The sequence below is a fragment of the Copadichromis virginalis genome, linkage group LG6 (assembly GCF_057382275.1).
Source record: "Copadichromis virginalis isolate Kocher_CV1m ecotype Utaka linkage group LG6, C_Virginalis_male_GT1.1, whole genome shotgun sequence".
NCBI classification, from domain to species: domain Eukaryota; kingdom Metazoa; phylum Chordata; class Actinopteri; order Cichliformes; family Cichlidae; genus Copadichromis; species Copadichromis virginalis.
Window position 1 is genome coordinate 3263254 of NC_140623.1, and position 22241 is coordinate 3285494.

The 22241-nt window shown below is 39.3% G+C and overlaps 3 protein-coding genes across 4 annotated transcripts; 1 reads left to right on the forward strand and 2 right to left on the reverse strand.

Moving 5' to 3' along the window:
* Positions 1-551: 551 nt before the first annotated feature.
* Positions 552-5027, reverse strand: LOC146706943 (uncharacterized). The gene is made up of 4 exons (XM_085458245.1): positions 4967-5027; positions 4598-4635; positions 4329-4444; positions 552-2391 (listed from the first exon to the last, which is right to left on the reverse strand). The coding sequence occupies exons 3-4, from the start codon at positions 4442-4444 to the stop codon at positions 1095-1097; spliced, it is 1413 nt and encodes a 470-aa protein (XP_085314371.1). The 5' UTR covers positions 4598-4635; positions 4967-5027; the 3' UTR covers positions 552-1094.
* Positions 5028-6519: 1492 nt separating this feature from the next.
* On the reverse strand, positions 6520-12030 carry LOC146706944 (uncharacterized). Of its 2 annotated transcripts, XM_085458247.1 has the most exons (4): positions 11739-12030; positions 8882-9037; positions 8586-8678; positions 6520-7643 (listed from the first exon to the last, which is right to left on the reverse strand). In XM_085458247.1, the coding sequence occupies exons 1-4, from the start codon at positions 11832-11834 to the stop codon at positions 7329-7331; spliced, it is 660 nt and encodes a 219-aa protein (XP_085314373.1). In that variant the 5' UTR covers positions 11835-12030; the 3' UTR covers positions 6520-7328. The 2 variants fall into 2 exon arrangements, with proteins under 2 accessions (XP_085314373.1, XP_085314372.1); XM_085458246.1 differs by lacking the exon at positions 11739-12030 and having other exon boundaries at positions 8882-10609.
* A 7681-nt stretch (positions 12031-19711) lies between these two features.
* LOC146706945 (histone H2B 1/2) lies at positions 19712-21000 on the forward strand. Its single transcript, XM_085458253.1, has one exon. It carries the CDS (start codon positions 19734-19736, stop codon positions 20106-20108), a length of 375 nt encoding a protein of 124 aa, XP_085314379.1. The 5' UTR covers positions 19712-19733; the 3' UTR covers positions 20109-21000.
* Positions 21001-22241: the final 1241 nt, after the last annotated feature.

Below are 22241 nucleotides of genomic sequence, written 5' to 3' on the forward strand. Positions count from 1 at the left end.
TAAGAGCTCTTTACAGAGAGACTGTCAAGAGAGACCAAAAGAGAAGAAAAAAAGAGAAAATATAGACATTTTTTAAATGGCCTGAAATATCCCATGTTTTTTAAAATGTGTTATTTATTTAAATCTTTAATGCATTTTAAAAGCAATGCTGCAGAATTATTAAATCAAGAGCATTTAGACATTGATTCAATTCATTTGAATCACATTGCAGTCTGACTATCCATTTTTACTGATTAGCTGGCCTATTTCACCTGAACAATGTCCATCTAAAAAAAGAAATAAAAAGTGAAACAGTAATGTCAGTACAAACTGTAGTGACTGAGGAGTAATATTTTGATAAAATAGCTTTAACAGAAAACATGTATAAAATGGCTAAATGTTATATGCAATGCACTATCCTGTTCATTGAACACATAACTTTAAATGTCATGAGTAATAGTTCAGAGAATTTGGTTTCAGGATATACAGAAAGTGCAGTCCTTTATTTATCAAAGCAAGTCTAATAGTACCATAACACAGGAGTTTCCAAATGATTGACACAGAGACCAGAATGCATGCCAAGCCAAGCTTTAATCAGGAAGAGCAGAACATTAAAGTTTTGATAATGTTTAATCTTTGACTAAATGAAATAGTAGTCAAATCTCTTTAAAGTCCCTGTTTTGTGACTCCAATTCATGATTCAAGACAAAAGTTTCAAGTTGATTGCTCCTACCACAGATCTGTAAGAATGTTTCACAAAAGCTCATTAAATCAGTAAAAGGTTGTAAAATTCTTAAAGTGGACATATTCTTTAAATTTCTAGTGTCATGTTTCTTTTTATTCTTTTCAAATGTATTTTATTCTTTTTTTAAACCAACATTTTCTGGCAGCTCCTTGAAGGTTTAAACAGCAGGTCACATGGGACATGATCATATTAACTCACTGACAAGTTCGAAAGCAAGTTATTTTGTTTATAAAGGCCAAAAAATGAGAGTTATGCTAGCATAAAAAACAACAACTAAATCTATGAAAAGGAAAAATAATGCAGTTTCTCAGAGGATCTTCCTAGCTTCACTGGGTTACTTGTCAGAGTTTAAGGCTATGACAGACCTGTTTTACCTTAACCATGCCATCCCCCATTTCCCTCTACGTTTACCACCTCTTCTACTCTTGTTGCGTCCGTTGCGTTTGCTTCCTCTTCTGCCTTTGCCCTGTTTTCTGCCTTGCTTGCTTCCATTTCTACGTCTACCTCCTCGTCCAAGCTTGCTTCCTTTTCTACCTGGGCCTCTTCGTCTAAGCTTGCTGCCTTTTTGACGTCGGCCTCCTCGTCCAAGCTTGCTTCCTTTTCTACCTGGGCCTCTTCGTCTAAGCTTGCTGCCTTTTTGACGTCGGCCTCCTCGTCCAAGCTTGCTTCCTTTTCTACCTGGGCCTCTTCGTCTAAGCTTGCTGCCTTTTTGACGTCGGCCTCCTCGTCCAAGCTTGCTTCCTTTTCTACCTGGGCCTCTTCGTCCAAGCTTGCTTCCTTTTCTACCTGGGCCTCTTCGTCTAAACTTGCTTCGTTTTTTACATCGACCTCCTCCTCTAAGCTTGCTGCCTCCCCTGCGTTTGAAGCTTCCTCTTTGATTTCCTTTGCACTTGCTCATTTGACCCTCTTTTCCCCTACCTGAGCCTGGAGGTATCCCACTGTCTATGTCAGTCCCTATACCAGTGCCTATACCTGTGCCTATGTCATTGCCTATGTCATTGCCTATGTCATTGCCTAGACCAGTGCCTATACCCGTGCCTATACCCGTGCCTATGTCATTGCCTATGTCATTGCCTATGTCATTGCCTAGACCAGTGTCAAGGCCTGGTTTAGGTGTTTCTACATCTGTACCTTGTTCTTGACTTGACAGGGCTGGGTTTGCAACACATGTGGGTGTAACATCTCCCCCCGAGGAGCATCTTGTGCACTGAAAAGCATCATCTCCAGGTGCATAACAACGATATATGTTGTTAAGCCCAAGTTTGGTAATCTCAAGATTCTTAAATGATTGAGTCAGCTGAGATGTGTCTGAAGCAGGAACATCAGCTACATTAGAAAAAACAAACGCATAATCGCTCCAGTTATTAGTGATATCACTAATGTTCAAAGTGATACCTTCGTCATTTGAAATTGGAGAGTTTTCAGAGTAGATGACGAGAACGTTACCCTCACTACTGTTTATGAATGGTTGTATGTTATGAAGAACATGTGATAGTGCCTGTGACTGTGTCGCTGCCACCACCCTGGTGCCTTTGTACACTTGGTCCTGTGAAATGGCTCCTGTCACGCTGTCTGCTGGGTCATTCTGAAGGACTTCTTGGAGACTGCTTGGATCTTGATTCTGTGGGATGTTCAAAGCCATGCTGAAGGAATCACCTAGTTCATACCTGCCAAAAATATAATATAATAAGTATAAACTGCACACTAAATTTGGACTACCAGTGATGATCTGGGCTTTGTCAGTGAGTTGTAAAAGTATATTTTGCATTGAGTGTCTCGAGGGTACCAGGGAAAAAGAAAAAAAAAGAGCCGTAAATGCCTCACACAGATGATTAAAATGTATTTTATGGGACACTAATGGGACACTAGACATAACAAGCAATCCTCTGCATCAAATTCTTTTTTTTTCTCTTTTTTTTAAAGTTCCATATTAAAAAACAAGTTCATTTTATGGTACATTTTATTCTAACGAATAACAAAAGACCCTGAGCAACCTCGGAGTCCAATTATTGATCTACTATATATAACCTGGGGCATAGCTGGACTGGCCATCGGGCATACCGGGCAAATGCCCGGTGGGCCGATGGTGATTTTTAGTTTTCTTTACGTTGTCAGCTGCCTCTTCTTCTCTCATTCTCTCCCCCCTCCCTCTCCTGTTGCTACTTCAATCATGAAACTGATCAATGATCAGCTGATCGGCTTTTCTCTCTTGTTTGTTTATCGCCCAGTTTGCGCCAGAAAGAGGAAACCAGTGGATGTCGTGCTAAACAACAGCAGCACGTTTAAGCTTGATCGGCTGTTGTTAGAATTTATTTAATATTAATTTCTAGTATCAGCTGATGTTTGCTGGAGCCACAGCTGTAAAGCTGCTGGTCATGATGTCGGTTTGGTTATCTGGTGAGATGGAAACATGAAGATGAAACCAGGAGATGTCCTTACTGGATCATCAGAGCTGAACAGGTGATGGAGAAACAGGTTTACCTTTTAGGTGACATGAATGAGTTGAAGGGAAGTTATGAACTGTTTCTGAGAGACAAATAACACCAGGATCCTTTTCTATGTAGCTGACAGCTGGTAACTGTGCAGGGGCGGATCTAGCAAAGTGTTGCCAGGGGGCCAGGAAGGGCATTAACAGGGAGAGGGGGGCACAAAGAAATACTTTTCTTTCTTACTCTCATTTAAAATGTCTCGCTTTTAAAAAATAATAATCTGAATCTTAAAACCAAAGTTTTTATCTGATATAAAATGTATAGAAATCATACATATACCAACAAGACAGCGTACTGTTACAACGGCGTTTGTTTTCATTCAAAGGCTTCATGGCTTTACCTATAATACCTGGTGGGCCGGTGTCTAGTCAAAATGCCCGGGATGATTTTTTTGTCTCAGTCCAGCCCTGGCCTCAGGTCAATCAGGTCTCACACTCACAATCCAAAACTCATAAACAGCTTCTTCCAAAGGATAGTTCGTACTGTTAACAATCCACCCCTGCCCACCCAGATCACCAGTCTGAGTAACCCTCATCACTCAGGCCACTCACACGGACTGTATTCAGACCAAATCTTACTTTGCACTACTTACAAGCACTTTGCAATTATTTTATTCTCCAAAGTTATTTTTGTATATATGTCTCTTGTTTGCTATTTATTCCTGCTGTCTAATAATTAGATGTTATTCCTGCACACTTGACATGGAGCACCCATAATTTTGTTGTACGTGTACATTGTATTCTATATATACTATTACTATAGATTTTCATTAACAATTACTTACTACTATTACTATTAATAATAATAATAGTGATATCATTATTAAACTAAAACATACTATTGCAAATTAATAAATAATAATAATAATAATAATAATCTTTTATTAGGATTTAAAGCTCATTATAATCACTTTAAACAACAGAAAAACTGCAGTGTAAAATAAAGTCACATACTTTATTTCATGTATAGTTGTAATACAAAGGCTGAAGTCATAGAGAGATGTCTTGCCTTCAGGTGACTCAACAGATCGATAATAGCACAAGCAGATTAGAAGAGCAGTGATTAGATATAATATCACACATAAAAACCCCAAAACCCCACTTTTGTCAACTCACTTGTTCTTGACAGCTGCTACAATGTTCGTGAGCCAGTCCTGGTTTACAGCAGCCAAAATGTTTGGAGGAGACAGGAAGAAGGCTGGCACCATCACCAGCCAGCACAGGCCAGCCATCTAATCAGATCAGATTTAACAACACAGTGGTTTTCACAAACAAAACTGTTGTGTCTTAACCAATAAACCATAACAATCATAACAATTAAACCAAGTGAATGTTTTAAGGAAACAACACAAACATTTAACATGATATCGAGCTGCCTCACTTACCTTCACATGTGTTGCCAGCTACTTCTGGTTATAATCCCCTGTTGAAATAACACAAATAAACCTTTTTATGTAGATCAATAGTTAGTTTATAAATTAATTCATCAGTTTACAGAACAATCAGTTTGCAATACTTGACAGTTTTTTATGCAGAAATGCAAAGCATACAAGCTTTCAACTTTTCATTGATGGTGTTTATCACATTTTTATTCCGGTTTTGCACTTTCTTTGAAATTTTGTTTCAGAAAAATATTAATCAAGGAAATTACCAACAGGTGACAAAAACAGACAATGACAAAAAGTAGTTGAACAGCTTGATTTTTACCAGCAAAAATTAAAAAAATCTAAAAGCAAAAAACTTTATTGCTTTACCTTTTTTGGAAAAAGAGACGATGTCAATACCTCCTGGTTAATTTCAAGTGTGTAAAAGGGAGATGCTAAAAACGTAGACACAGTACCGGGGAAGTTTTGGTTTTTTATAGAGAACAAAGTGACCACCCCCTGGTAGGCACACCATAACCATATTTGAACATGTCTGTAGAAAACTATGAAATCAGTATGTGATAATAGATAGAAAAAAAATTGCTTTTTTATTTGTCATCTTCATTTTGGAGGAGAAAAAAATAACAGAAAGAGAGAAATTCAACTAAAGAGGAAGAAAACATTTAGGTTTTTGACCACATCATGACTAAGATGTTTTTGCAGAGATGCAGAGAACAATGCACAGAAAACAGAGATAAAGATAATAGCTAAACTAAAAGCTGGAAAAGAAGCTATGGACATGCGAGGTGTTATTGCAGTTACAGTGCATAATTTTTTGAAGAAATGTTAATTTCGTTTTCTCTGTTTGCTGCTGGAATCATGTTTATATATTTCCACTGTAAGGACTCATCACTAGGATGAGTGATGAAATGTTTCTCCCACTAAAAACATGTTGTCCACATGAACAGAATCAGCTTTTTGGGATTTCACAGATTACTTTAAATTTCTAAAGTAATTTGCAGACATTTTTAAACAATTTAAGTTTAGGAAGAGAAAATGTTTTGCTCTGGGAGTTCAAACAGAAAATAATTCAACAGAAATGATGACAGCATAACAGATATAAATTAAGAAATCCTTCTCTACCTCTTGTGCATACTACAAAATTGCGACCTGTTTGCATCGTTGCTCTCAAAACACTTATTAGACTTCTTGGTCATAATATGCCATAAAAGCAGAATATACTGATTAACACAAGGATAAGACCTACAATAAACAACATCCAATAACCCACAGTGACTAGAATTCTGCTGTATGTAGACTCATTTTCATAACTCTGACAGTCTGTGCATTGCCTCAGTTGTTTCTGAAACCTTGTGTCTCCTCTGTTTTAGTAAAAGCAGCTATTGTTCATGGTTTTTTTTCTGTCAAGTTTTGCTCATGACGGGAGCAACAAAAAGAATTCAGTGCAGAATTATAAGTGAGTCTTATCAAACAGCATGTTTCTGCTTTTCATCACGTGAGGGGAAACAAAATAAATATAGGCTTATACACTCAAAAAAATCTGTTGTTGGATGAACACAATTTAATCATGGCACCCTTTTTGCACACAATTTAACCAAGTACAATAAACCCTTTTCGATCATGTCAAACCAACACATTTAGCATTTGGTGGTTTAATGTAATCAGATTACGTTGGATCAACATACTATACTTACATTGATTTGAAGTGATTTATTTAAGTATGTAGAGTGAAATTTGTTTTAATTCATTCTACACAATTTAAAAAGTTTAGGAAAACAGAATTAAATCTTGTTGTTTCAACAACTACTTTGTTAATCAAGGCAATGATTTCACTCATTTCAACCAAATTATTTCAATTAGATTTGTTTACATTTGTTACACATTTAGAAACCCACTACTTTACAAAAAAAGTCACAATCAGATTATGATAACATTATCTTTATTAACTGGATTTAGTGGACAATATAAAAGCTTACCATTTTTGTACACCTGCAAGCATATACTTCAAAAGGTAAAATGTTAGAATACTTATTTACATAGGTAATATGTTGGAACCAAAGCTTCCACAACTAAAAACAGATGCAAAATTTGCTCAATATATCGACTGCATTTTAAAAAATTAAACTAAAAGATAAAAATACATCTCCCACTTGGCAAGTTAAAACATGTGACAAAATCGAATTGTGTGAATTTGGAAAAATAAAATAAAATAATTAGAAATATTTTGGGGGCAATACAACAACAACAAAAAATTCCATAGGTGATGAAAATCTATATTTGTTTGGTGTATCTCATTGAAATAATTATTAGTTTGACCAATTTTTATATTTCTGTATTTATTTTTTTAATTTTGGTTGCAGTCCTCCACAGCTAGCAATATAGTTTTGCTGTGTTTTAAAACATGCTAGCAAGCAAAATGGAAACAATAATACAGTGAACTTAACAGGTGGCAGTGGTCTTAAACTTTACAGGACCTTGATACATAAACACAACATAGTACTTCTGTCAGTACTTCTGATCCATTTTGAGCCATCTATATAAGGACAAACAAAAATCATCTGCAGTGCTGTATAAAAGGTGAATTGCCCAACAGAGAGAATCCAAAAACTTAAAAAAAATGTTTTAAATGAAAGAAAAAAAATATAAACAACTCAAATATTAACATTATATATTGGAAATCACCATTGCACCAATGAACCATTCAAGACCTATCAGTCATTTTCAAGTGCTCTCACCCCATAAGCTTGTTTTTCAGAAACTGTACCTTTGAAGACAGCTTTTGTCCATCAAGATTTAAAAGTATCTTCTGGAGGACTTCAAAGGTGCATTTAAGTTCTGGTGGGTAGCTCAGGTTCAAACGGTATATGAGTCCAAACAACAGAGCACATGCTTGTGCAATGTTACCCAAATCAGTGTTAGCCTCCACACCCTCAATCACGACACCAACGTCCTCTGGGTCATCTTCAGGTTCAGCACCCTCCTTCTGGATGACGTACACCCCCATCACAGTTTGCTCCATGCAGCTTTTTGCCTCGCTGTCCGTATCCTACATGAAAAAGTATAAGACAACAAAGTAAAATTTAAGAGATTGTTTAAACAACTGTTTCTATGCTGTTCATAAAATCCAAGTAGTCAAAGTAATAAACAGAAAATTACACCACTAAAGTAGTTGTTAGTAATTACTCCAATACATAAATTATAAAATACACCTCTCATGTCAAAAGAGGTGGCATAATTGACCTCTCACCGGCCCCTCCCCCGAAAGGGCCATTGTCCAATTACACATTATAGCAACCGTTACTGTGTCTGACAAACATTAACCTCAAGCAAGATGGAGAAGCGGTGTGCCCACCGATACGCCGAGAGATTGTGTCTGGAGGAGTTGTGTTCTTTCCATTCACAAAGTCAAAAACAACGTGAATGGATTAAACAATGTGTATGGCCCCATTCCCAGGTAAATGTACCGAACATTATGAAGCATGTCTGCTCGCACATTCGGGTACCCATTGGTGCGCAGAGGAAACCATTTGTTTGTCGGACGTAGCAAGAGTAACTTAGGGGGACAGGACTCGAGAAAAGGCTAACTCAGCTGCTAAAATAAAACAGGTATAGAAGTGTTAGTACTAAACAGCTCAAAGTTCATAGACATTTCTATTTACAAATACTGATGACCATAACAATGAAAAAACAACAGGACTTGTTTTAATCCAAGTACAGATTCAAAAGCAATATAGTCTTGATGCATGTTAAATGCATTGTATGTTTGTGTATCAAGTTTAAGTAGGCATAAATTTCTTTCCTTCCAATACCAAATTCCAGAAATTCTTTATTGCAACGCTTAATACTGTTTGGTATTCAAGACATCCTTTCCCCAATACCAGGTGTCTTGTTGCTAATCTCAAAATTTTAATTTTAATGATTTGCATTTGAGGCAACGTCACAATTTGTATGAGAATGTTACAGACAACATGCTGTCACAATGGCTCACCAAGTACTCCTTTATTAACTTCTCATAGTCTTCGTTTAGGTGGATGCACAAAGACTTCAAGATGCATGCTCGTCTGGTATGGATGTTGTCATGCTGGAGAGGAGGAGGAAATAATATGAGCCAAAACCAGTCTGTTTTTCTTAAAGCTAGGGTAATCAGTTAACTTGCATAATTATTCTTTAGGTTAGAACCTGGCATGTACCACTTGTTAAGCCGAAACAAAATTGACAACTTCATCTCCAAATAAAAGTTATTTTTGCTGCCTATGACAAAGTCTACTCAATCCTAATACAAACCTTGGAGATGGCAAGCATGAGACCTCTTATTTTCTTTCCACGTGTCCCTCCTTTGGTCAGAAAGATTTCCATTAAGCGTGGCGCGTATTGGTCAAGCTCGGCAAAGAAAGTAGATAGCAGAGGCTTTGTGGTGATTCGCAGAAACTCCTTCTCAATCTGCAATAGAGAACAAATACATTGATTAAAAACGCAACTGTATATTTCACTCACTTCACATCTAAGCTGACTAAAGCTGCTTTTAGAAGACCATGCAGACATCAGTGCTGTCTGTGTAGGACATGAATCAGTCTGTGTCAGATACTGAATTTGAAATTTCCACTAAAGTCACAAGTAAGAGGCAAGTGGAACCAAGATCTAGGCCATTTGCTTTTTGAAGTTTGCAAAGACTGCTAAATTGCACCAGTGGTAGTTCACTCTTTGCAACACAGTATGCTGTTCTAAACAGATTTTTCAGGTTTATTTTTAGTATATTATTTGCAATTGGTGTTTGTTCTGGGAAAGATATTGCAGACTGAGCAATAATCCATTTCTAATGGGGGCCTTTCTTAAAATGACTGGTCCCAGTAACAAAGGCGCTTGTCGACTCAGAAATCGAGGGAAAACCAACAACACACCCGGCAGAACATTATGTTATTTACACGGGTGCACATAAGTGGTCCGCATGTGCGCATTCGCTGTCAAAATAAAAGACGCGCAACAGATAAGAAGTTGCAACGCACGTTTGCATCCATATAAAAGGCACTGTTTTTGTCCGCTAGAGTGGGATTTTCACGGCACATTCTGCACCACATCTGTGTGTTCATCATTTGTTTGAAGCCAGCTCACCTCCTGCAATCACTTTTGCGAGAATACGCGCTTCTTTTGTGGTTCGGACTCCTTCTGACATTTCTTTGGAGGTGGAGGAAAACCAAAGTAATTGCTTAAAGGAGCTTCTTCGACATATTTAAGAGTTCTAAACAAATATGTCCTCCTCCAGAAAATCTTATGTATGCAAACACGCGTTGCAACTTCTTATCTTGTGCGCGTTTTTTATTTTGACAGCAAATACGCACTTGCGGACCACTTATGTGCAGCCCCGGTTATATAGCTCGTCATGTTGCAGCCACAGAAATTCTTTTGTCCATGAAACCATAAAGCTGCACTTTCTTTTTGCCTTATAGTCTGATTTGTCATAACTTTTCCGTTTTGTGGTAAGCTTTTCTTTGGCTGTCACTTCTTCACCCTGACCTGTCTTATTTGGCTAAGCAGAACTACAATTAATATCCTGCTGCTTTTACACACGCACTCACATAACACTCAGCGATTGTCTGCGCGATCAACCTCTCACATGTTTAAGCTGCGGGAGATTTCACTTGTCATGTTTGCATAGTAAGCTAACGATTGATAAGACGATGTCAGAGGAATTGGTGCACAAATTATCATCACTCACAGATCAGTGCTGTCGCTCTCTATACACAGGTCGCGCGATTGCAAAGTGAAAGCAAAAAACAAGCGCAAATTCAAACGCGATTTCAATATGTCACATATTGACAGTGGCTCACCGATGCCAATGACATAATTACCCAGCTACATTTCCGAAAGAATGCAGAAGCATTGACATATATTTTTCCTTCTTATGACAGCCCGACGGGCAGGGCAGAGATAGATTTTGGTAGCCCGACTGGAAAAATCGCTAGCCCTGGGACGTCGGGCTAGCCATTTTGCGAGCCCTGTACAGTGTTTCAATAATTGTACCTACTACTCTCCCTGATGGAACAACGCTTGCACTGCCACATACAAGTCACTGAAAGAAAAAAAGAAAAGCAGTTTTAAGGATAGTTTTATTGGCACCTTTTTTTCACTTTGATTAAATCATAAAACTATCATAAAAAATATATGATGGTAAAAGGCTTACCATGTATTAAAGAGGAGGCACAAACAATCAGAAAAAGGGGTCAGCTTTCTTTGTGGTGTTACTATGGTAAAGAAAACAGAAAAAATTATTTTATAAAAATTCCACAGTGGATTTTTTTTTACTTTGTTGCAAATGTATAAAAAAAATACAAATACATATAAATACCTCTTGCAATAAAAAAATTCACAGATAAATATCCAATCTGTTGCCAAATGTAATAGCAGTGTTTCACACTATGCAATAAAGATGCTGGTAGTTGCGGTATAGGTCCGACAGGCAATTTTCATAACTATCCGCCATTGCCTTTTCCTCTGACCTCGTGTTTATGCTCTTTTTCCCATGCACTAGCATCAAGTCAATTAGAAGGATGCAGCCCCTGAATTTGGACACAGCTAATATTTAGCAAATCGCGCATGCTAGTTTAACTTGCATTACTGTGAGAGGCCGAATGCTTAAAATAAAAGGAGAGAGAAAGAAAGAAAGAAAGAAAAAATGCAAATGATAATAAAAAAAGTGAACAAAGACCATGTCTTGCAATAACCGTCATTTAAAACCAAAGTGAATGCTAACAGAGCTAGGTAGAAGTTCAATGAGACAACCATACTAGCTTTAGCTAACTTCATTTACTTTGAAAGTGAATTACAAACGTGTTAAATATTGAATTAAACATATCAATAACCGCTAAAAACACTATAAGACTAACTGCAAAAACGGGTAAAAAAAAAAAAAAGAAAAACAATGAAGTGGAAATGCTAATAATAGTATAAATATACCCAGAGCGGATTATAAATCAGGTATTAGACGGTACCGATTGGCACCGTCTAATACCAGATTTTCACTGTATTTGCTCCACTCCCGCTGTCTAATGACAACTTACACATTTGGAATTAAAAACATTGTTAAACAATTAATGGACAAAACAACTTCGTTTGACTAAGATATTTTGAGTTATTTATTACTTACCTGTATTGTGGAAGATTCCGCAGAGGGAAATGGCAGTCCACTGAACACATAACTTCTCCGCGTTCCCGCCTCTTCACTTTTGGGAAGTTTGAGCATGCGCACTAGGCATCGGTTTTAGAGTTGTTGATTTAAAATAATTACATTTAATTGAACTGAAGAATGCAAATCTAGTTCATTAAACTTTTTGTTATTTTATGTTAAACCAACAACTGATAATGATTTAAAAACCTAAACTCAATATGTTCATGTTAAATAGACAAATGTCTATTGAATTAATCAAACAACTGCCTTAGTTGACTTTTTTGAGTGTAGTGTTGATGCTGAGCTGTAGCACACAAAGAGCATCCTCACTTAGCTCCTCCTGTTCTCCAGATGGCTCAGCCTCTGTGTGGGGTGATGGTGATGGTGTCCTAGGTTGACCTATTTGCTCTGTAAGCAAACTGGTAGGGGTCGAGGGAGGGGGATAGAGAGTTTCTGGTGTGCTGCGACACTTTCCGCTCAAAACACTTCATGACTTCAGACGTGAGGGCTATAGTTCTGTAGATTACTGAAAAGACATGAACAGGAAACGGATGGATGAAGAAATTAGACAAAACTTAAGTAGATATGGAAAATATTGACAGTGTTTTACATGTGTATGTGTTATGTTTGCCTACTGGTGGTGGTCAGAGGGCCCGGTGGCGCCAGTGTCCGGCAGCCTCGCCTCTGTCAGTGCGCCCCAGGGCAGCTGTGGCTACAATGTAGCTGCCATTACCAGTGTGTGAATGTGTGTGTGAATAGGTGAATGACTGAATGTAGTGTAAAGCGCTTTGGGGTCCTTAGGGACTGAGTAAAGCGCTATACAAATGCAGGCCGTTTACCATTTACAGTGGGGCAAAAATGTATTTAGTCAGCCACCGATTGTCATCATTTTAGGTGGGGGAATTTGCACAATCGGTGGCTGACTAAATACTTTTTCCCCCACTGTATGGGGAAATAAACTATTGCTGCATGACCCAGTATGAGCTCGTTGAGCTGTGGCTTGGTGTCATTTGGAGATGAAGATAAGATAAAGACTTCTGCTTGATGGGTGACTAGTTCCTCTTTTAAATTTTGCCTCTTCATGGCTTCATAAGAAAAAGGCAAACAAAGATGTAGTCTGGGGCACAGGTTATATGCACATGGTTCATGGTACTGAAAGCATCTAGACCAAACTTCACTCCTTACCTCTGGTGATAAACTTGATGTTGTGAACTGATGTGCTCTGTGAATGAAAAGAAAACTCATGAAGAACAAAGCATTTGTTCTTCATGAGTCATTCAGATTAATTCAAAGAGGAATTAATCTTAGCCAGAATGACGAGACTTTGATCAGGGCCTCTGATCTGCCACTTTCACCTTTGGTGCCCATGGAGCAAAGTTAGAGAGTCACACTGTTATATTTTCCCAAATGTTTTTGTTTCAACCACCATTTGGCAGACAGTAATGCAGAACACTCACATGAAGACTGAGTCTAGGGGGTTATTTACTAATGACAGGATCCAGAATTGTAGATGGCAAATTGCTGGCTGTCACATTTCAATGGGCTAGGTCATGTGTAGTACTCCAGGTAAGTACAGGGAGTGTGCTCAGCATGAACAACCACTAGAACTACTTTATGCAGTCTGGCAGAAAATGGATGAATGAGCTGCGTAATAAAGATATGTTGATGAAACATTTCTACCAGTGAGATATGGAGCTGTAACTGTTTGGAAAGATTTCAGAAGCCATTGCATTCTTGTACCAGCACATAGTGTTATGATGTTTTTTTCATATTGTTCTGGCTATGATCTTATTAGGCACAATGCATCTTTACTGTCAGTGTGCTGATGTACCAGCCATGGCAATGTGTGGGAGTTTCCCCCCACGAGGGACAATTGACCACCTAATGATCCTCTACCTAATCACATGAGCCAAGGTGTGAAAACGGGTGTAGGTCACAATCAGCCAAGGTTTCGGGTGAGCTCATTGTGAAACCTGGCCCCATCCTATCATGTGATTTCCTGAGGTCAGATGGCCCAGGATGTGAGTGGGCGTTAAGGCGTCTGGGAAGGGATCTCAAAACTGGATTATAGATGGCAGACAGCTGGTGTCGTAAACCACCACCTCTGTTCATTTGTCACCCTAGTTTATATTTTTTTGTTTTTTTTATTACCCTGTTGTGTGTTACCGTTTCATGATTTATTTCATTTGTCACTCAAATCAAACAATATCTTCCATGTAAATGGGGCACACCATCAATTTAGGAGACACTGCACAAAGTGAAGCCCCTAGCCAACATGACCAACATGCATACTCAAATAGAGAGGAAATTAAGGCCTACAGTGAAGATCTTGGAGTGATTGTAAATTGGTTTGAAGGATTTTGCATGACATAATTATATATTTTCCACTTTTCATGTGTTTTTTTGGAATACTAATAGATGCACAAGATGGGGTGATATTTGGCATGAAATGGCAATTGAATTGGACTGCAAAAATAAGTCAAGCCAACATGGCTTATGGGTGTCAAGCAAACACGCTTGTCCTGATCCCAATCCTGTCAGAGTCTCCTGCATGAGGTGGGAGATGTTGTCCAACAGGGATAAGTAAGTAAGTAAGTAAACTTTATTTATTAAGCGCTTTTCGCAGACAGGCAATCACAAAGCGCTGTACACAAATATTAAAATAAACAATAAAATCAATAGACATTATATACAATGTAAAAGATCAAATGTAAATAATGTAAAAAAAATAAAAAAAAAATGAGATGAGATGAGCTTAGTCACCATTCTCCTGTCACTCACCACTTCCAGTGGGTCCAGAGGGCATCCTAGAACAGAGCTGGCCCTCCAGATGAGTCTGTTCAGTCTCTTTCTGTCTGCTGCTGAATCGTGGTCAGCTGCAGGAAACTAAACAAGCATGTTGAGCTATCATCACGAGTCTTTAAGCTGCTGCCTTAGCATATAAGCAACATATCTTGATGCTTTGTAATATTATTTTCAAAATATGGAAGCTGTACAGAGTAATGCACCTGTAAATTTGTGAATACCCCATTAAGAATAATTCAGACTGCCTTTTAATCTATAATATAAACAGAAATATATTTGTTGGTGCTGAAAATTCATTAGTGGAAAAACTAACATTTCAGCTTAATTTGATTTGTATTTAGACTCTTTTAATCCAATTGGTCTTTTGAGTTAGCTTTGGTGATTACTTCCTCCAAACCATCAACATGTCATTTAGACCTACAGGACTGTTCAAGCCTTCACGCTGGCAGTAATCAACCACTTTCTCAAAAATTCTTGAAAGAGTAGTTGTAAAACAGTTAACTCATCATCTACAGAAGAATGTTTGATTTGAAGACTTTCAGTAAGGCTTCAGAACTCATCAGAGTAAAGAAATGGTGTCAGCGAAGGTCACAAGTGATCTTTTTTTAGATCTTCTTACCCACCTTGGATATAATATATAATATAATTTGGAAATTTAACATGAATTCTTTGACTTGAGTATCGTTATCATTGCCACACTTTACTGTGTTGTCACAGCATAACTATTGTAGGCTGACTAATCATGTTACAGTTTTTTCTGATTGCTTAAGCACATTTTTTGTAACTATTGGCTAATTTTGCAAAACTCTTCACACAAATAAGAAAACCTGTCACCCAATAATCAAAACATTGTAGTTCTCTTGCAAAAGCAAACACAGCTAGATTAACTCTTCACACCTTCGTAAAAATGGTGTTTCCGTATCAAACAGTACACACAAGCCATCATCTACTAAGCACACAATGCGCCAACTGCACACTGATGGTATGAATACAAAACACATCTGGCTTTTGCTTTCTCTGTGCACAAGGTAGGCTATGTCAGTTTGAGCTCATACTTCTGTCATAGATCCATAAGCATAGAGGGATCCAAACTTCAAGTACTGCTGTTTATTCAAACACAAGTGTTTATTTCCAAGTATAGGATTATTTGCAATCGCCATAATGACTATATGGGTTACTTGGTCTGCAGTGAACATGCTTCCTCTGCCCCCAGCATCTGGTCATCTAGCAATTCTGTAAAGTAACAATTTCAGTATTTTTACATCAATGGTATTGGTGTGTTTCTCATTGGCATATGGCAGTGCTACAAATCTTTGTGCGAAGTGACTGTACTCACCGATTCTCATTTCAAGATGTCCTTATGGTACTTGCTACAGTGTAGCGGCTCGAGTTAGGCTGGACGGGTTGGCCAGCTACCCTCAGGGTCATTACATGGTCCACTATTGTAGCTCTGATGTCATCAGCAATTCTATTTCTTACTCTTCCTACCCTTCCTCTCCCCCCTCCTCGTCTTCCTCTTGCTCCTCCTTGTCCTTGTCGTCCTCTTCATCCTACTTCTTCACCTCCACGTCCTCTTCCTCGGCCTCCTCTACTTCTCACTCTTTCTGCTCCCTCCATTGTACTCCGCACACACAGCTTACCTGTATTATAGTGCTTAGGCTGATTGCAAAGTGAACTAATTATCTAAAAGAGTTTTCACATGTGAAAGTGTGCCAGACAGTTGGCAAATTAGTGTTAATGATAGCCATACTTCATCTGCTCTGCACTACCCGACTCACTGGACCCTCTACAGTTCGCATACCACCACAACAGGTCCACTGATGATGCCATAGCCCTGACACTACACACTGCCCTGTCACACCTGGAGAAGAGAGACACGTATGTGAGGATGCTGTTTGTAGATTACAGCTCAGCATTCAATACCATCGTTCCCTCGAAGCTGGACAGGAAACTGCAGGATCTAGGACTGAGCAGCTCCCTCTGCAGCTGGATCCTTAGCTTCCTGTCTGACAGACGCCAGGTGGTCAGACTGGGCAGCATCACCTCATCCCCCATCACACTGAACACTGGTGCTCCACAGGGGTGTGTACTGAGCCCTCTCCTGTACTCACTCTACACCTACGACTGCACAGCCACTAACAACTCCAACATCATTGTGAAGTTTGCGGACGACACTACAGTGGTGGGTCTTATCACCAACGATGATGAGACGGCTTACAGGGAGGAGGTCAGCGCCCTGACCCACTGGTGTCAAGACAACCATCTCACCCTCAACGTCGCAAAGACAAAGGAGTTGATAGTGGACTTCCGGAGGTGCAGAGAAGTACACACCCCCATCACCATCAACGGCGCTGCTGTGGAGAGAGTGAGCAGCTTCCGGTTCCTTGGAGTACATCTGGCTGAGGATCTTACGTGGCCAGTACACACAAACAAAACAGTGAAGAAGGTGCAGCAGCGCCTCTTCTTTCTCAGGAGACTGAAAAGATTCGGCATGAGCCCCCGCATCCTCAGGACCTTCTATCACTGTGCCATTGAGAGCATCCTCACTGGATGCATCACCACCTGGTATGGCAACAGCACCGCCTACAACTGCAAAGCTCTCCAGCGAGTAGTGCGGTGCTCTGAACGGATAATTGGAGGTGAGCTTCCCTCCCTCCAAGACATCTACAGGAAGCGCTGCCTGAGGAAAGCGGGGAGGATCATCAAGGACTCCAGTCACCCCAGCCATAAACTGTTCAGACTGCTTCCATCAGGAAGGAGGTTCTGCAGCATCCGGTCCCGTACCAGCAGACTGAGAGACAGCTTTTTCCATGAGGCCATCAGACTGCTGAACACGTCATAGACACCTCAGCTTCACTACTGGAACTTCAACATTATGCACTCCACACTGTATATAAATGCCACTTGTTTTGCACATATTCAACTCTGTATATTTTATTATTATTATTATTATTATTATTTTATTTTATTTTTTTACTATTTAATTTGTAAAAATGTGTATACACACACACACACACACACACACACGTAGGAAAATATTTAGTATACACATCCAGAAATGCATACACTATTATATATTGTACATATATTTATTAGTTTCAGGTTGGCCATTCTTGTATTTTGCTCGTTTGTGTTGTTGTGTTTGCACATCTCTGTTGCTTGTGGGGCTCGCACACAAGAATTTCACTCGCATGTGCTGTGCCAGTGTGCCTGCACATGTGATGTGACAATAAAAAGTGATTTGATTTGATTTGATTTGATACATGTGTATACTTTTGCTAGGAGTGTGTTGGAAATTTGGTAATTGAGTGTTGTGCAGTGAATTGTGCCTACAGTTTTGCAAAGTGTGTGTTACAAAATTGCAAACTGAGTGCAAAGCAGTTTTTGTGCTTTTAGTTTTGCAAACTCAGTGAGTGGTTTTGCTATAGTCTGAATAGTTTTAGAAATTGTGCTACAGGAATCACAGTTAGGGTTTAAGCATTCAGAAAAAACTGTAAGAGTGCTAAATCTGAGTAGCTGTTAGTGAGATGCACATTCATTTCTTGTAAAGAAATACATCATCAAGATTCTTGCAGAGTTGAACTGATACATACTGATACTAATATATAAATAAATGAAAGCGCTTCATTTATTTGAAGCGCTTCCACTGCAGCTGTTGAAGCTGCAGTGAAACACATCAACATCTTGGTTACACGTGACATGAGCCGTTTCAACCACGCTTCAGAGCAGCGTTTCAAAACTACTGCGCTTCGTAAGCTCGTCAGCATCGAGTGTTCTACAGTTCTTACAGTTTTTTCTGAATGCTTAAACCCTAACTGTGATTCCTGTAGCACAATTTCTAAAACTATTCAGACTTATAGCAAAACCACTCACTGAGTTTGCAAAACTAAAAGCACAAAAACTGCTTTGCACTCAGTTTGCAATTTTGTAACACACACTTTGCAAAACTGTAGGCACAATTCACTGCACAACACTCAATTACCAAATTTCCAACACACTCCTAGCAAAAGTATACACATGTATGGCTATCATTAACACTAATTTGCCAACTGTCTGGCACACTTTCACATGTGAAAACTGTTTTAGATAATTAGTCCACTTTGCAATCAGCCTAAGCACTATAATCCAGGTAAGCTGTGTGTGCGGAGTACAATGGAGGGAGCAGAAAGAGTGAGAAGTAGAGGAGGCCGAGGAAGAGGACGTGGAGGTGAAGAAGTAGGATGAAGAGGACGACAAGGACAAGGAGGAGCAAGAGGAAGACGAGGAGGGGGCAGAGGAAGCATGTTCACTGCAGACCACGTAACCCATATAGTCATTATGGCGATTGCAAATAATCCTATACTTGGAAATAAACACTTGTGTTTGAATAAACAGCAGTACTTGAAGTTTGGATCCCTCTATGCTTATGGATCTATGACAGAAGTATGAGCTCAAACTGACATAGCCTACCTTGTGCACAGAGAAAGCAAAAGCCAGATGTGTTTTGTATTCATACCATCAGTGTGCAGTTGGCGCATTGTGTGCTTAGTAGATGATGGCTTGTGTGTACTGTTTGATACGGAAACACCATTTTTACGAAGGTGTGGAGAGTTAATCTAGCTGTGTTTGCTTTTGCAAGAGAACTACAATGTTTTGATTATTGGGTGACAGGTTTTCTTATTTGTGTGAAGAGTTTTGCAAAATTAGCCAATAGTTACAAAAAATGTGCTTAAGCAATCAGAAAAAACTGTAAATGTCATCATCATCACTCTGAAAACGCCAGCATGGTGTGAAGATAACAAAGCTCACTGCCCCAAAGAAACACTGCTGCTGCTGAGGCCCAATTCACTACTGTAGACTGTAGTCACATCTTAAGCATTTTCTAGCTTTCAGTCTGTGTCTCCCTAAATCCTCCATATTTGCCATACAGAGCACTACATTTACTGCTCATTTAATACAAATGACCGTTCCAACAAATGAGGAAACGATCACACAGACCACTTCTTTGTTAGACGCGCGCCTGTTGTAGCACAATTCATAGATTTCCTCCAACGCAATGTCCGGCCCACTGTGCAGCTCAGCCAATGAGAGCCGAGGGCCTGCGCAGTGATATTAGCATACAGGCTGTATAAAAGGAGCTGCTCTCTGTTACACAGCTCATTCGTTGCTGCAGAGTATCGAAGGAACAAAATGCCTGAACCCGCGAAGTCCGCGCCCAAGAAGGGCTCTAAGAAAGCCGTGACCAAGACCGCCGGCAAGGGCGGCAAGAAGAAGAGAAAGACCAGGAAGGAGAGCTACGCCATCTACGTGTACAAGGTGCTGAAGCAGGTCCACCCCGACACCGGGATCTCCTCCAAGGCCATGAGCATCATGAACTCGTTTGTCAACGACATCTTCGAGCGCATCGCTGCCGAGGCCTCTCGCCTGGCCCACTACAACAAACGCTCCACCATCACGTCCAGGGAGATCCAGACCGCAGTGCGCCTGCTGCTCCCCGGTGAGCTGGCCAAGCACGCCGTGTCTGAGGGCACCAAGGCCGTCACCAAGTACACCAGCTCCAAGTAAACTGATCCTGCTGTCAGTCAACCCAACGGCTCTTTTCAGAGCCACCCACTCTGTCCTGAAGAGCATACGTTCTACCTTCAAACGTGCAGTTACTATGTTGCCAACTACTGCAATCGCGGAAATGCTTCTTTGTCACTAGGTGCTATTGATCCGCTACATTGACCCAGACTCGGGAAATGTCTTGTGTGTGTGTGTTGTGGAACGATGACAAAGTAACTACAAATACAACATTAATGCCACTTTATGTTTGACAGTCTTTCAGTGCATTTCAATGGCTCCCCTGTGGGCGGCGCCTCTGCTGCATTTCCTGTAGGACTGAGAGGAGGAGAGCCACCTCTGTCCCCAAAGCCACTCTGCTTTTTAACTCCAGCCCTTAAGACCATCTCCCACACCTGTAAACATGAACTACTCTACGCTCTTTTTGTGCTGCCACTTTATTCACTTTTAGTCACTTAGTTATTTATTCACCTATTCAGTCACTTTAATTTTAAAACTGTGTATATGCTGTGTATTTATTATCTCATTCTTATTGCCTGTTTATGCCCTGTCCTTGTCTTCAATGTCGTGCTGCTCCATTGTATCTTATTTGCCCCTTGGGGATAAGGGCTGATTATTATATTATTTTTTTACATATATATTCTGATTTCCAAATACATTCAATACAAAGCAAATTCCAAAGAACAAATTGAAAACAGTACTGAACACAAATGTTGCTCTGGCCAGTTAACTCATTTTGACAGTTCCTTTACGGTGTGTGAAATGGAAGTGTTTTGTGTGTTGTTGTTGTTTTTTTTTTTTTTTTTTTTTTTTCTCCTCTGATATCCAAAGTTTGTCATTTCACAAAAAATTTGCATAGCAGAATCCAAAGAAGCAGTAAACTTAAAATTTAGTATCAATTTGTCTGTATCGTTCTGATCTGGGGTTGCGCCGTTTTTCTTATGTTGTACATTTGCACTTTATGTGGTCCTGTGTTGATTGTCCTATGTAGCACCACGGTCTTGGAAGAACGCTGTCTTGCTTCACTGTGTACTGTAGCACTGCACATGGTTGAAATAACAAAGCCACTTGACTTGATGTGCTCGTAAACACTATAATCACTAGTGATGTGCGATACCACTGATTTCCTTTCCGATCCGATAACGAGTAATATTCAGGGTGGTATCGACGATACTGATCCGATACGATACTTTGTACAAAAACGTATTTTATTTATTGTATCTCAAATTATAGCGTCATAATGATTACAGGACATAAGATTACTTGTTCTTATCACTTAATAATGCAGGGTTCATCATATAGAAATAAAAAAACTAAAGTTGTGCCTATTTGAATCTAATTCATAATTTGTTGGCTCCGTAGCCACCTTTCTATATGCCTTTAGATAGTACAACTATTATAGCAAGTGCTATGAATAAGATATATCTATCTGCTTAGCACTTTTATTTTTTATGTTTAGTTAAGTGTTGTCTTACAGTGTGTTTTGCACTAAGTACCGAAGCAATTTCCTAATGTTGTAAACCTGCTCAACATTAGGAAATAAAACCCATTCTGATTCAGAGGTGAACTTTGGTCATCTCAGTCTCTCACTAAACGCTCTTCTGTGACTGGTCAAGCACACGATGGGAGGGTGGGAGGTATTGTGCAGCATTTTACTTATCTTGGACAACAATCTGTGGTTACATTTTTTTAGTGGGTGGAAGAATAATAGAATCCTCCAGAAAAAGGAGCACAGATATACTGGGCATAATTAAATGCACTGTACTAGATTAGACTGAGGTCGCTATCCAGGACATAAGATAAGCTTTATTAGTCCCAGAGCTGGGAAATTCACCTTGTTACAGCAGCAACGTGGACAGAGCAGGATTAAATAAATGCCAAAAAAATAACAGCAATATTACTCTGATTAAATAAATGAAATAGATATAAAAATACGTTTGACTAGTAGCGACAAAAAGAGAATGTTTAATAGTGAGATGTTGGATGTTTTTTAGCAGGTATTGAGTATTGCACATTGAGATACTTAGTGATCAGTTGGTGGATGTGTGTATTCACGTGTTCATTCGCTGTTGTTGTTTATAGTAGAGTCGGTAACTGTAGCTGGAAGGAAACGGACTGATGCAGACTAAGAGATCA

Coding starts and splice junctions, on each gene's coding strand:
- LOC146706943 (XM_085458245.1), bottom strand. CDS start 4,444: ATGGCTGGCCTGTGCTGGCTGGTGATGGTGCCAGCCTTCTTCCTGTCT. Junction 2,392..4,328: donor GTAGCAGCTGTCAAGAACAA/GTGAGTTGACAA, acceptor TATTTTTGGCAG/GTATGAACTAGGTGATTCCT.
- LOC146706944 (XM_085458246.1), bottom strand. CDS start 9,139: ATGTCTGCATGGTCTTCTAAAAGCAGCTTTAGTCAGCTTAGATGTGAA. Junction 8,679..8,881: donor TCATGCTTGCCATCTCCAAG/GTTTGTATTAGG, acceptor CCTCCTCTCCAG/CATGACAACATCCATACCAG. Junction 7,644..8,585: donor AGTTAATAAAGGAGTACTTG/GTGAGCCATTGT, acceptor TTTTTCATGTAG/GATACGGACAGCGAGGCAAA.
- LOC146706945 (XM_085458253.1), top strand. CDS start 19,734: ATGCCTGAACCCGCGAAGTCCGCGCCCAAGAAGGGCTCTAAGAAAGCC.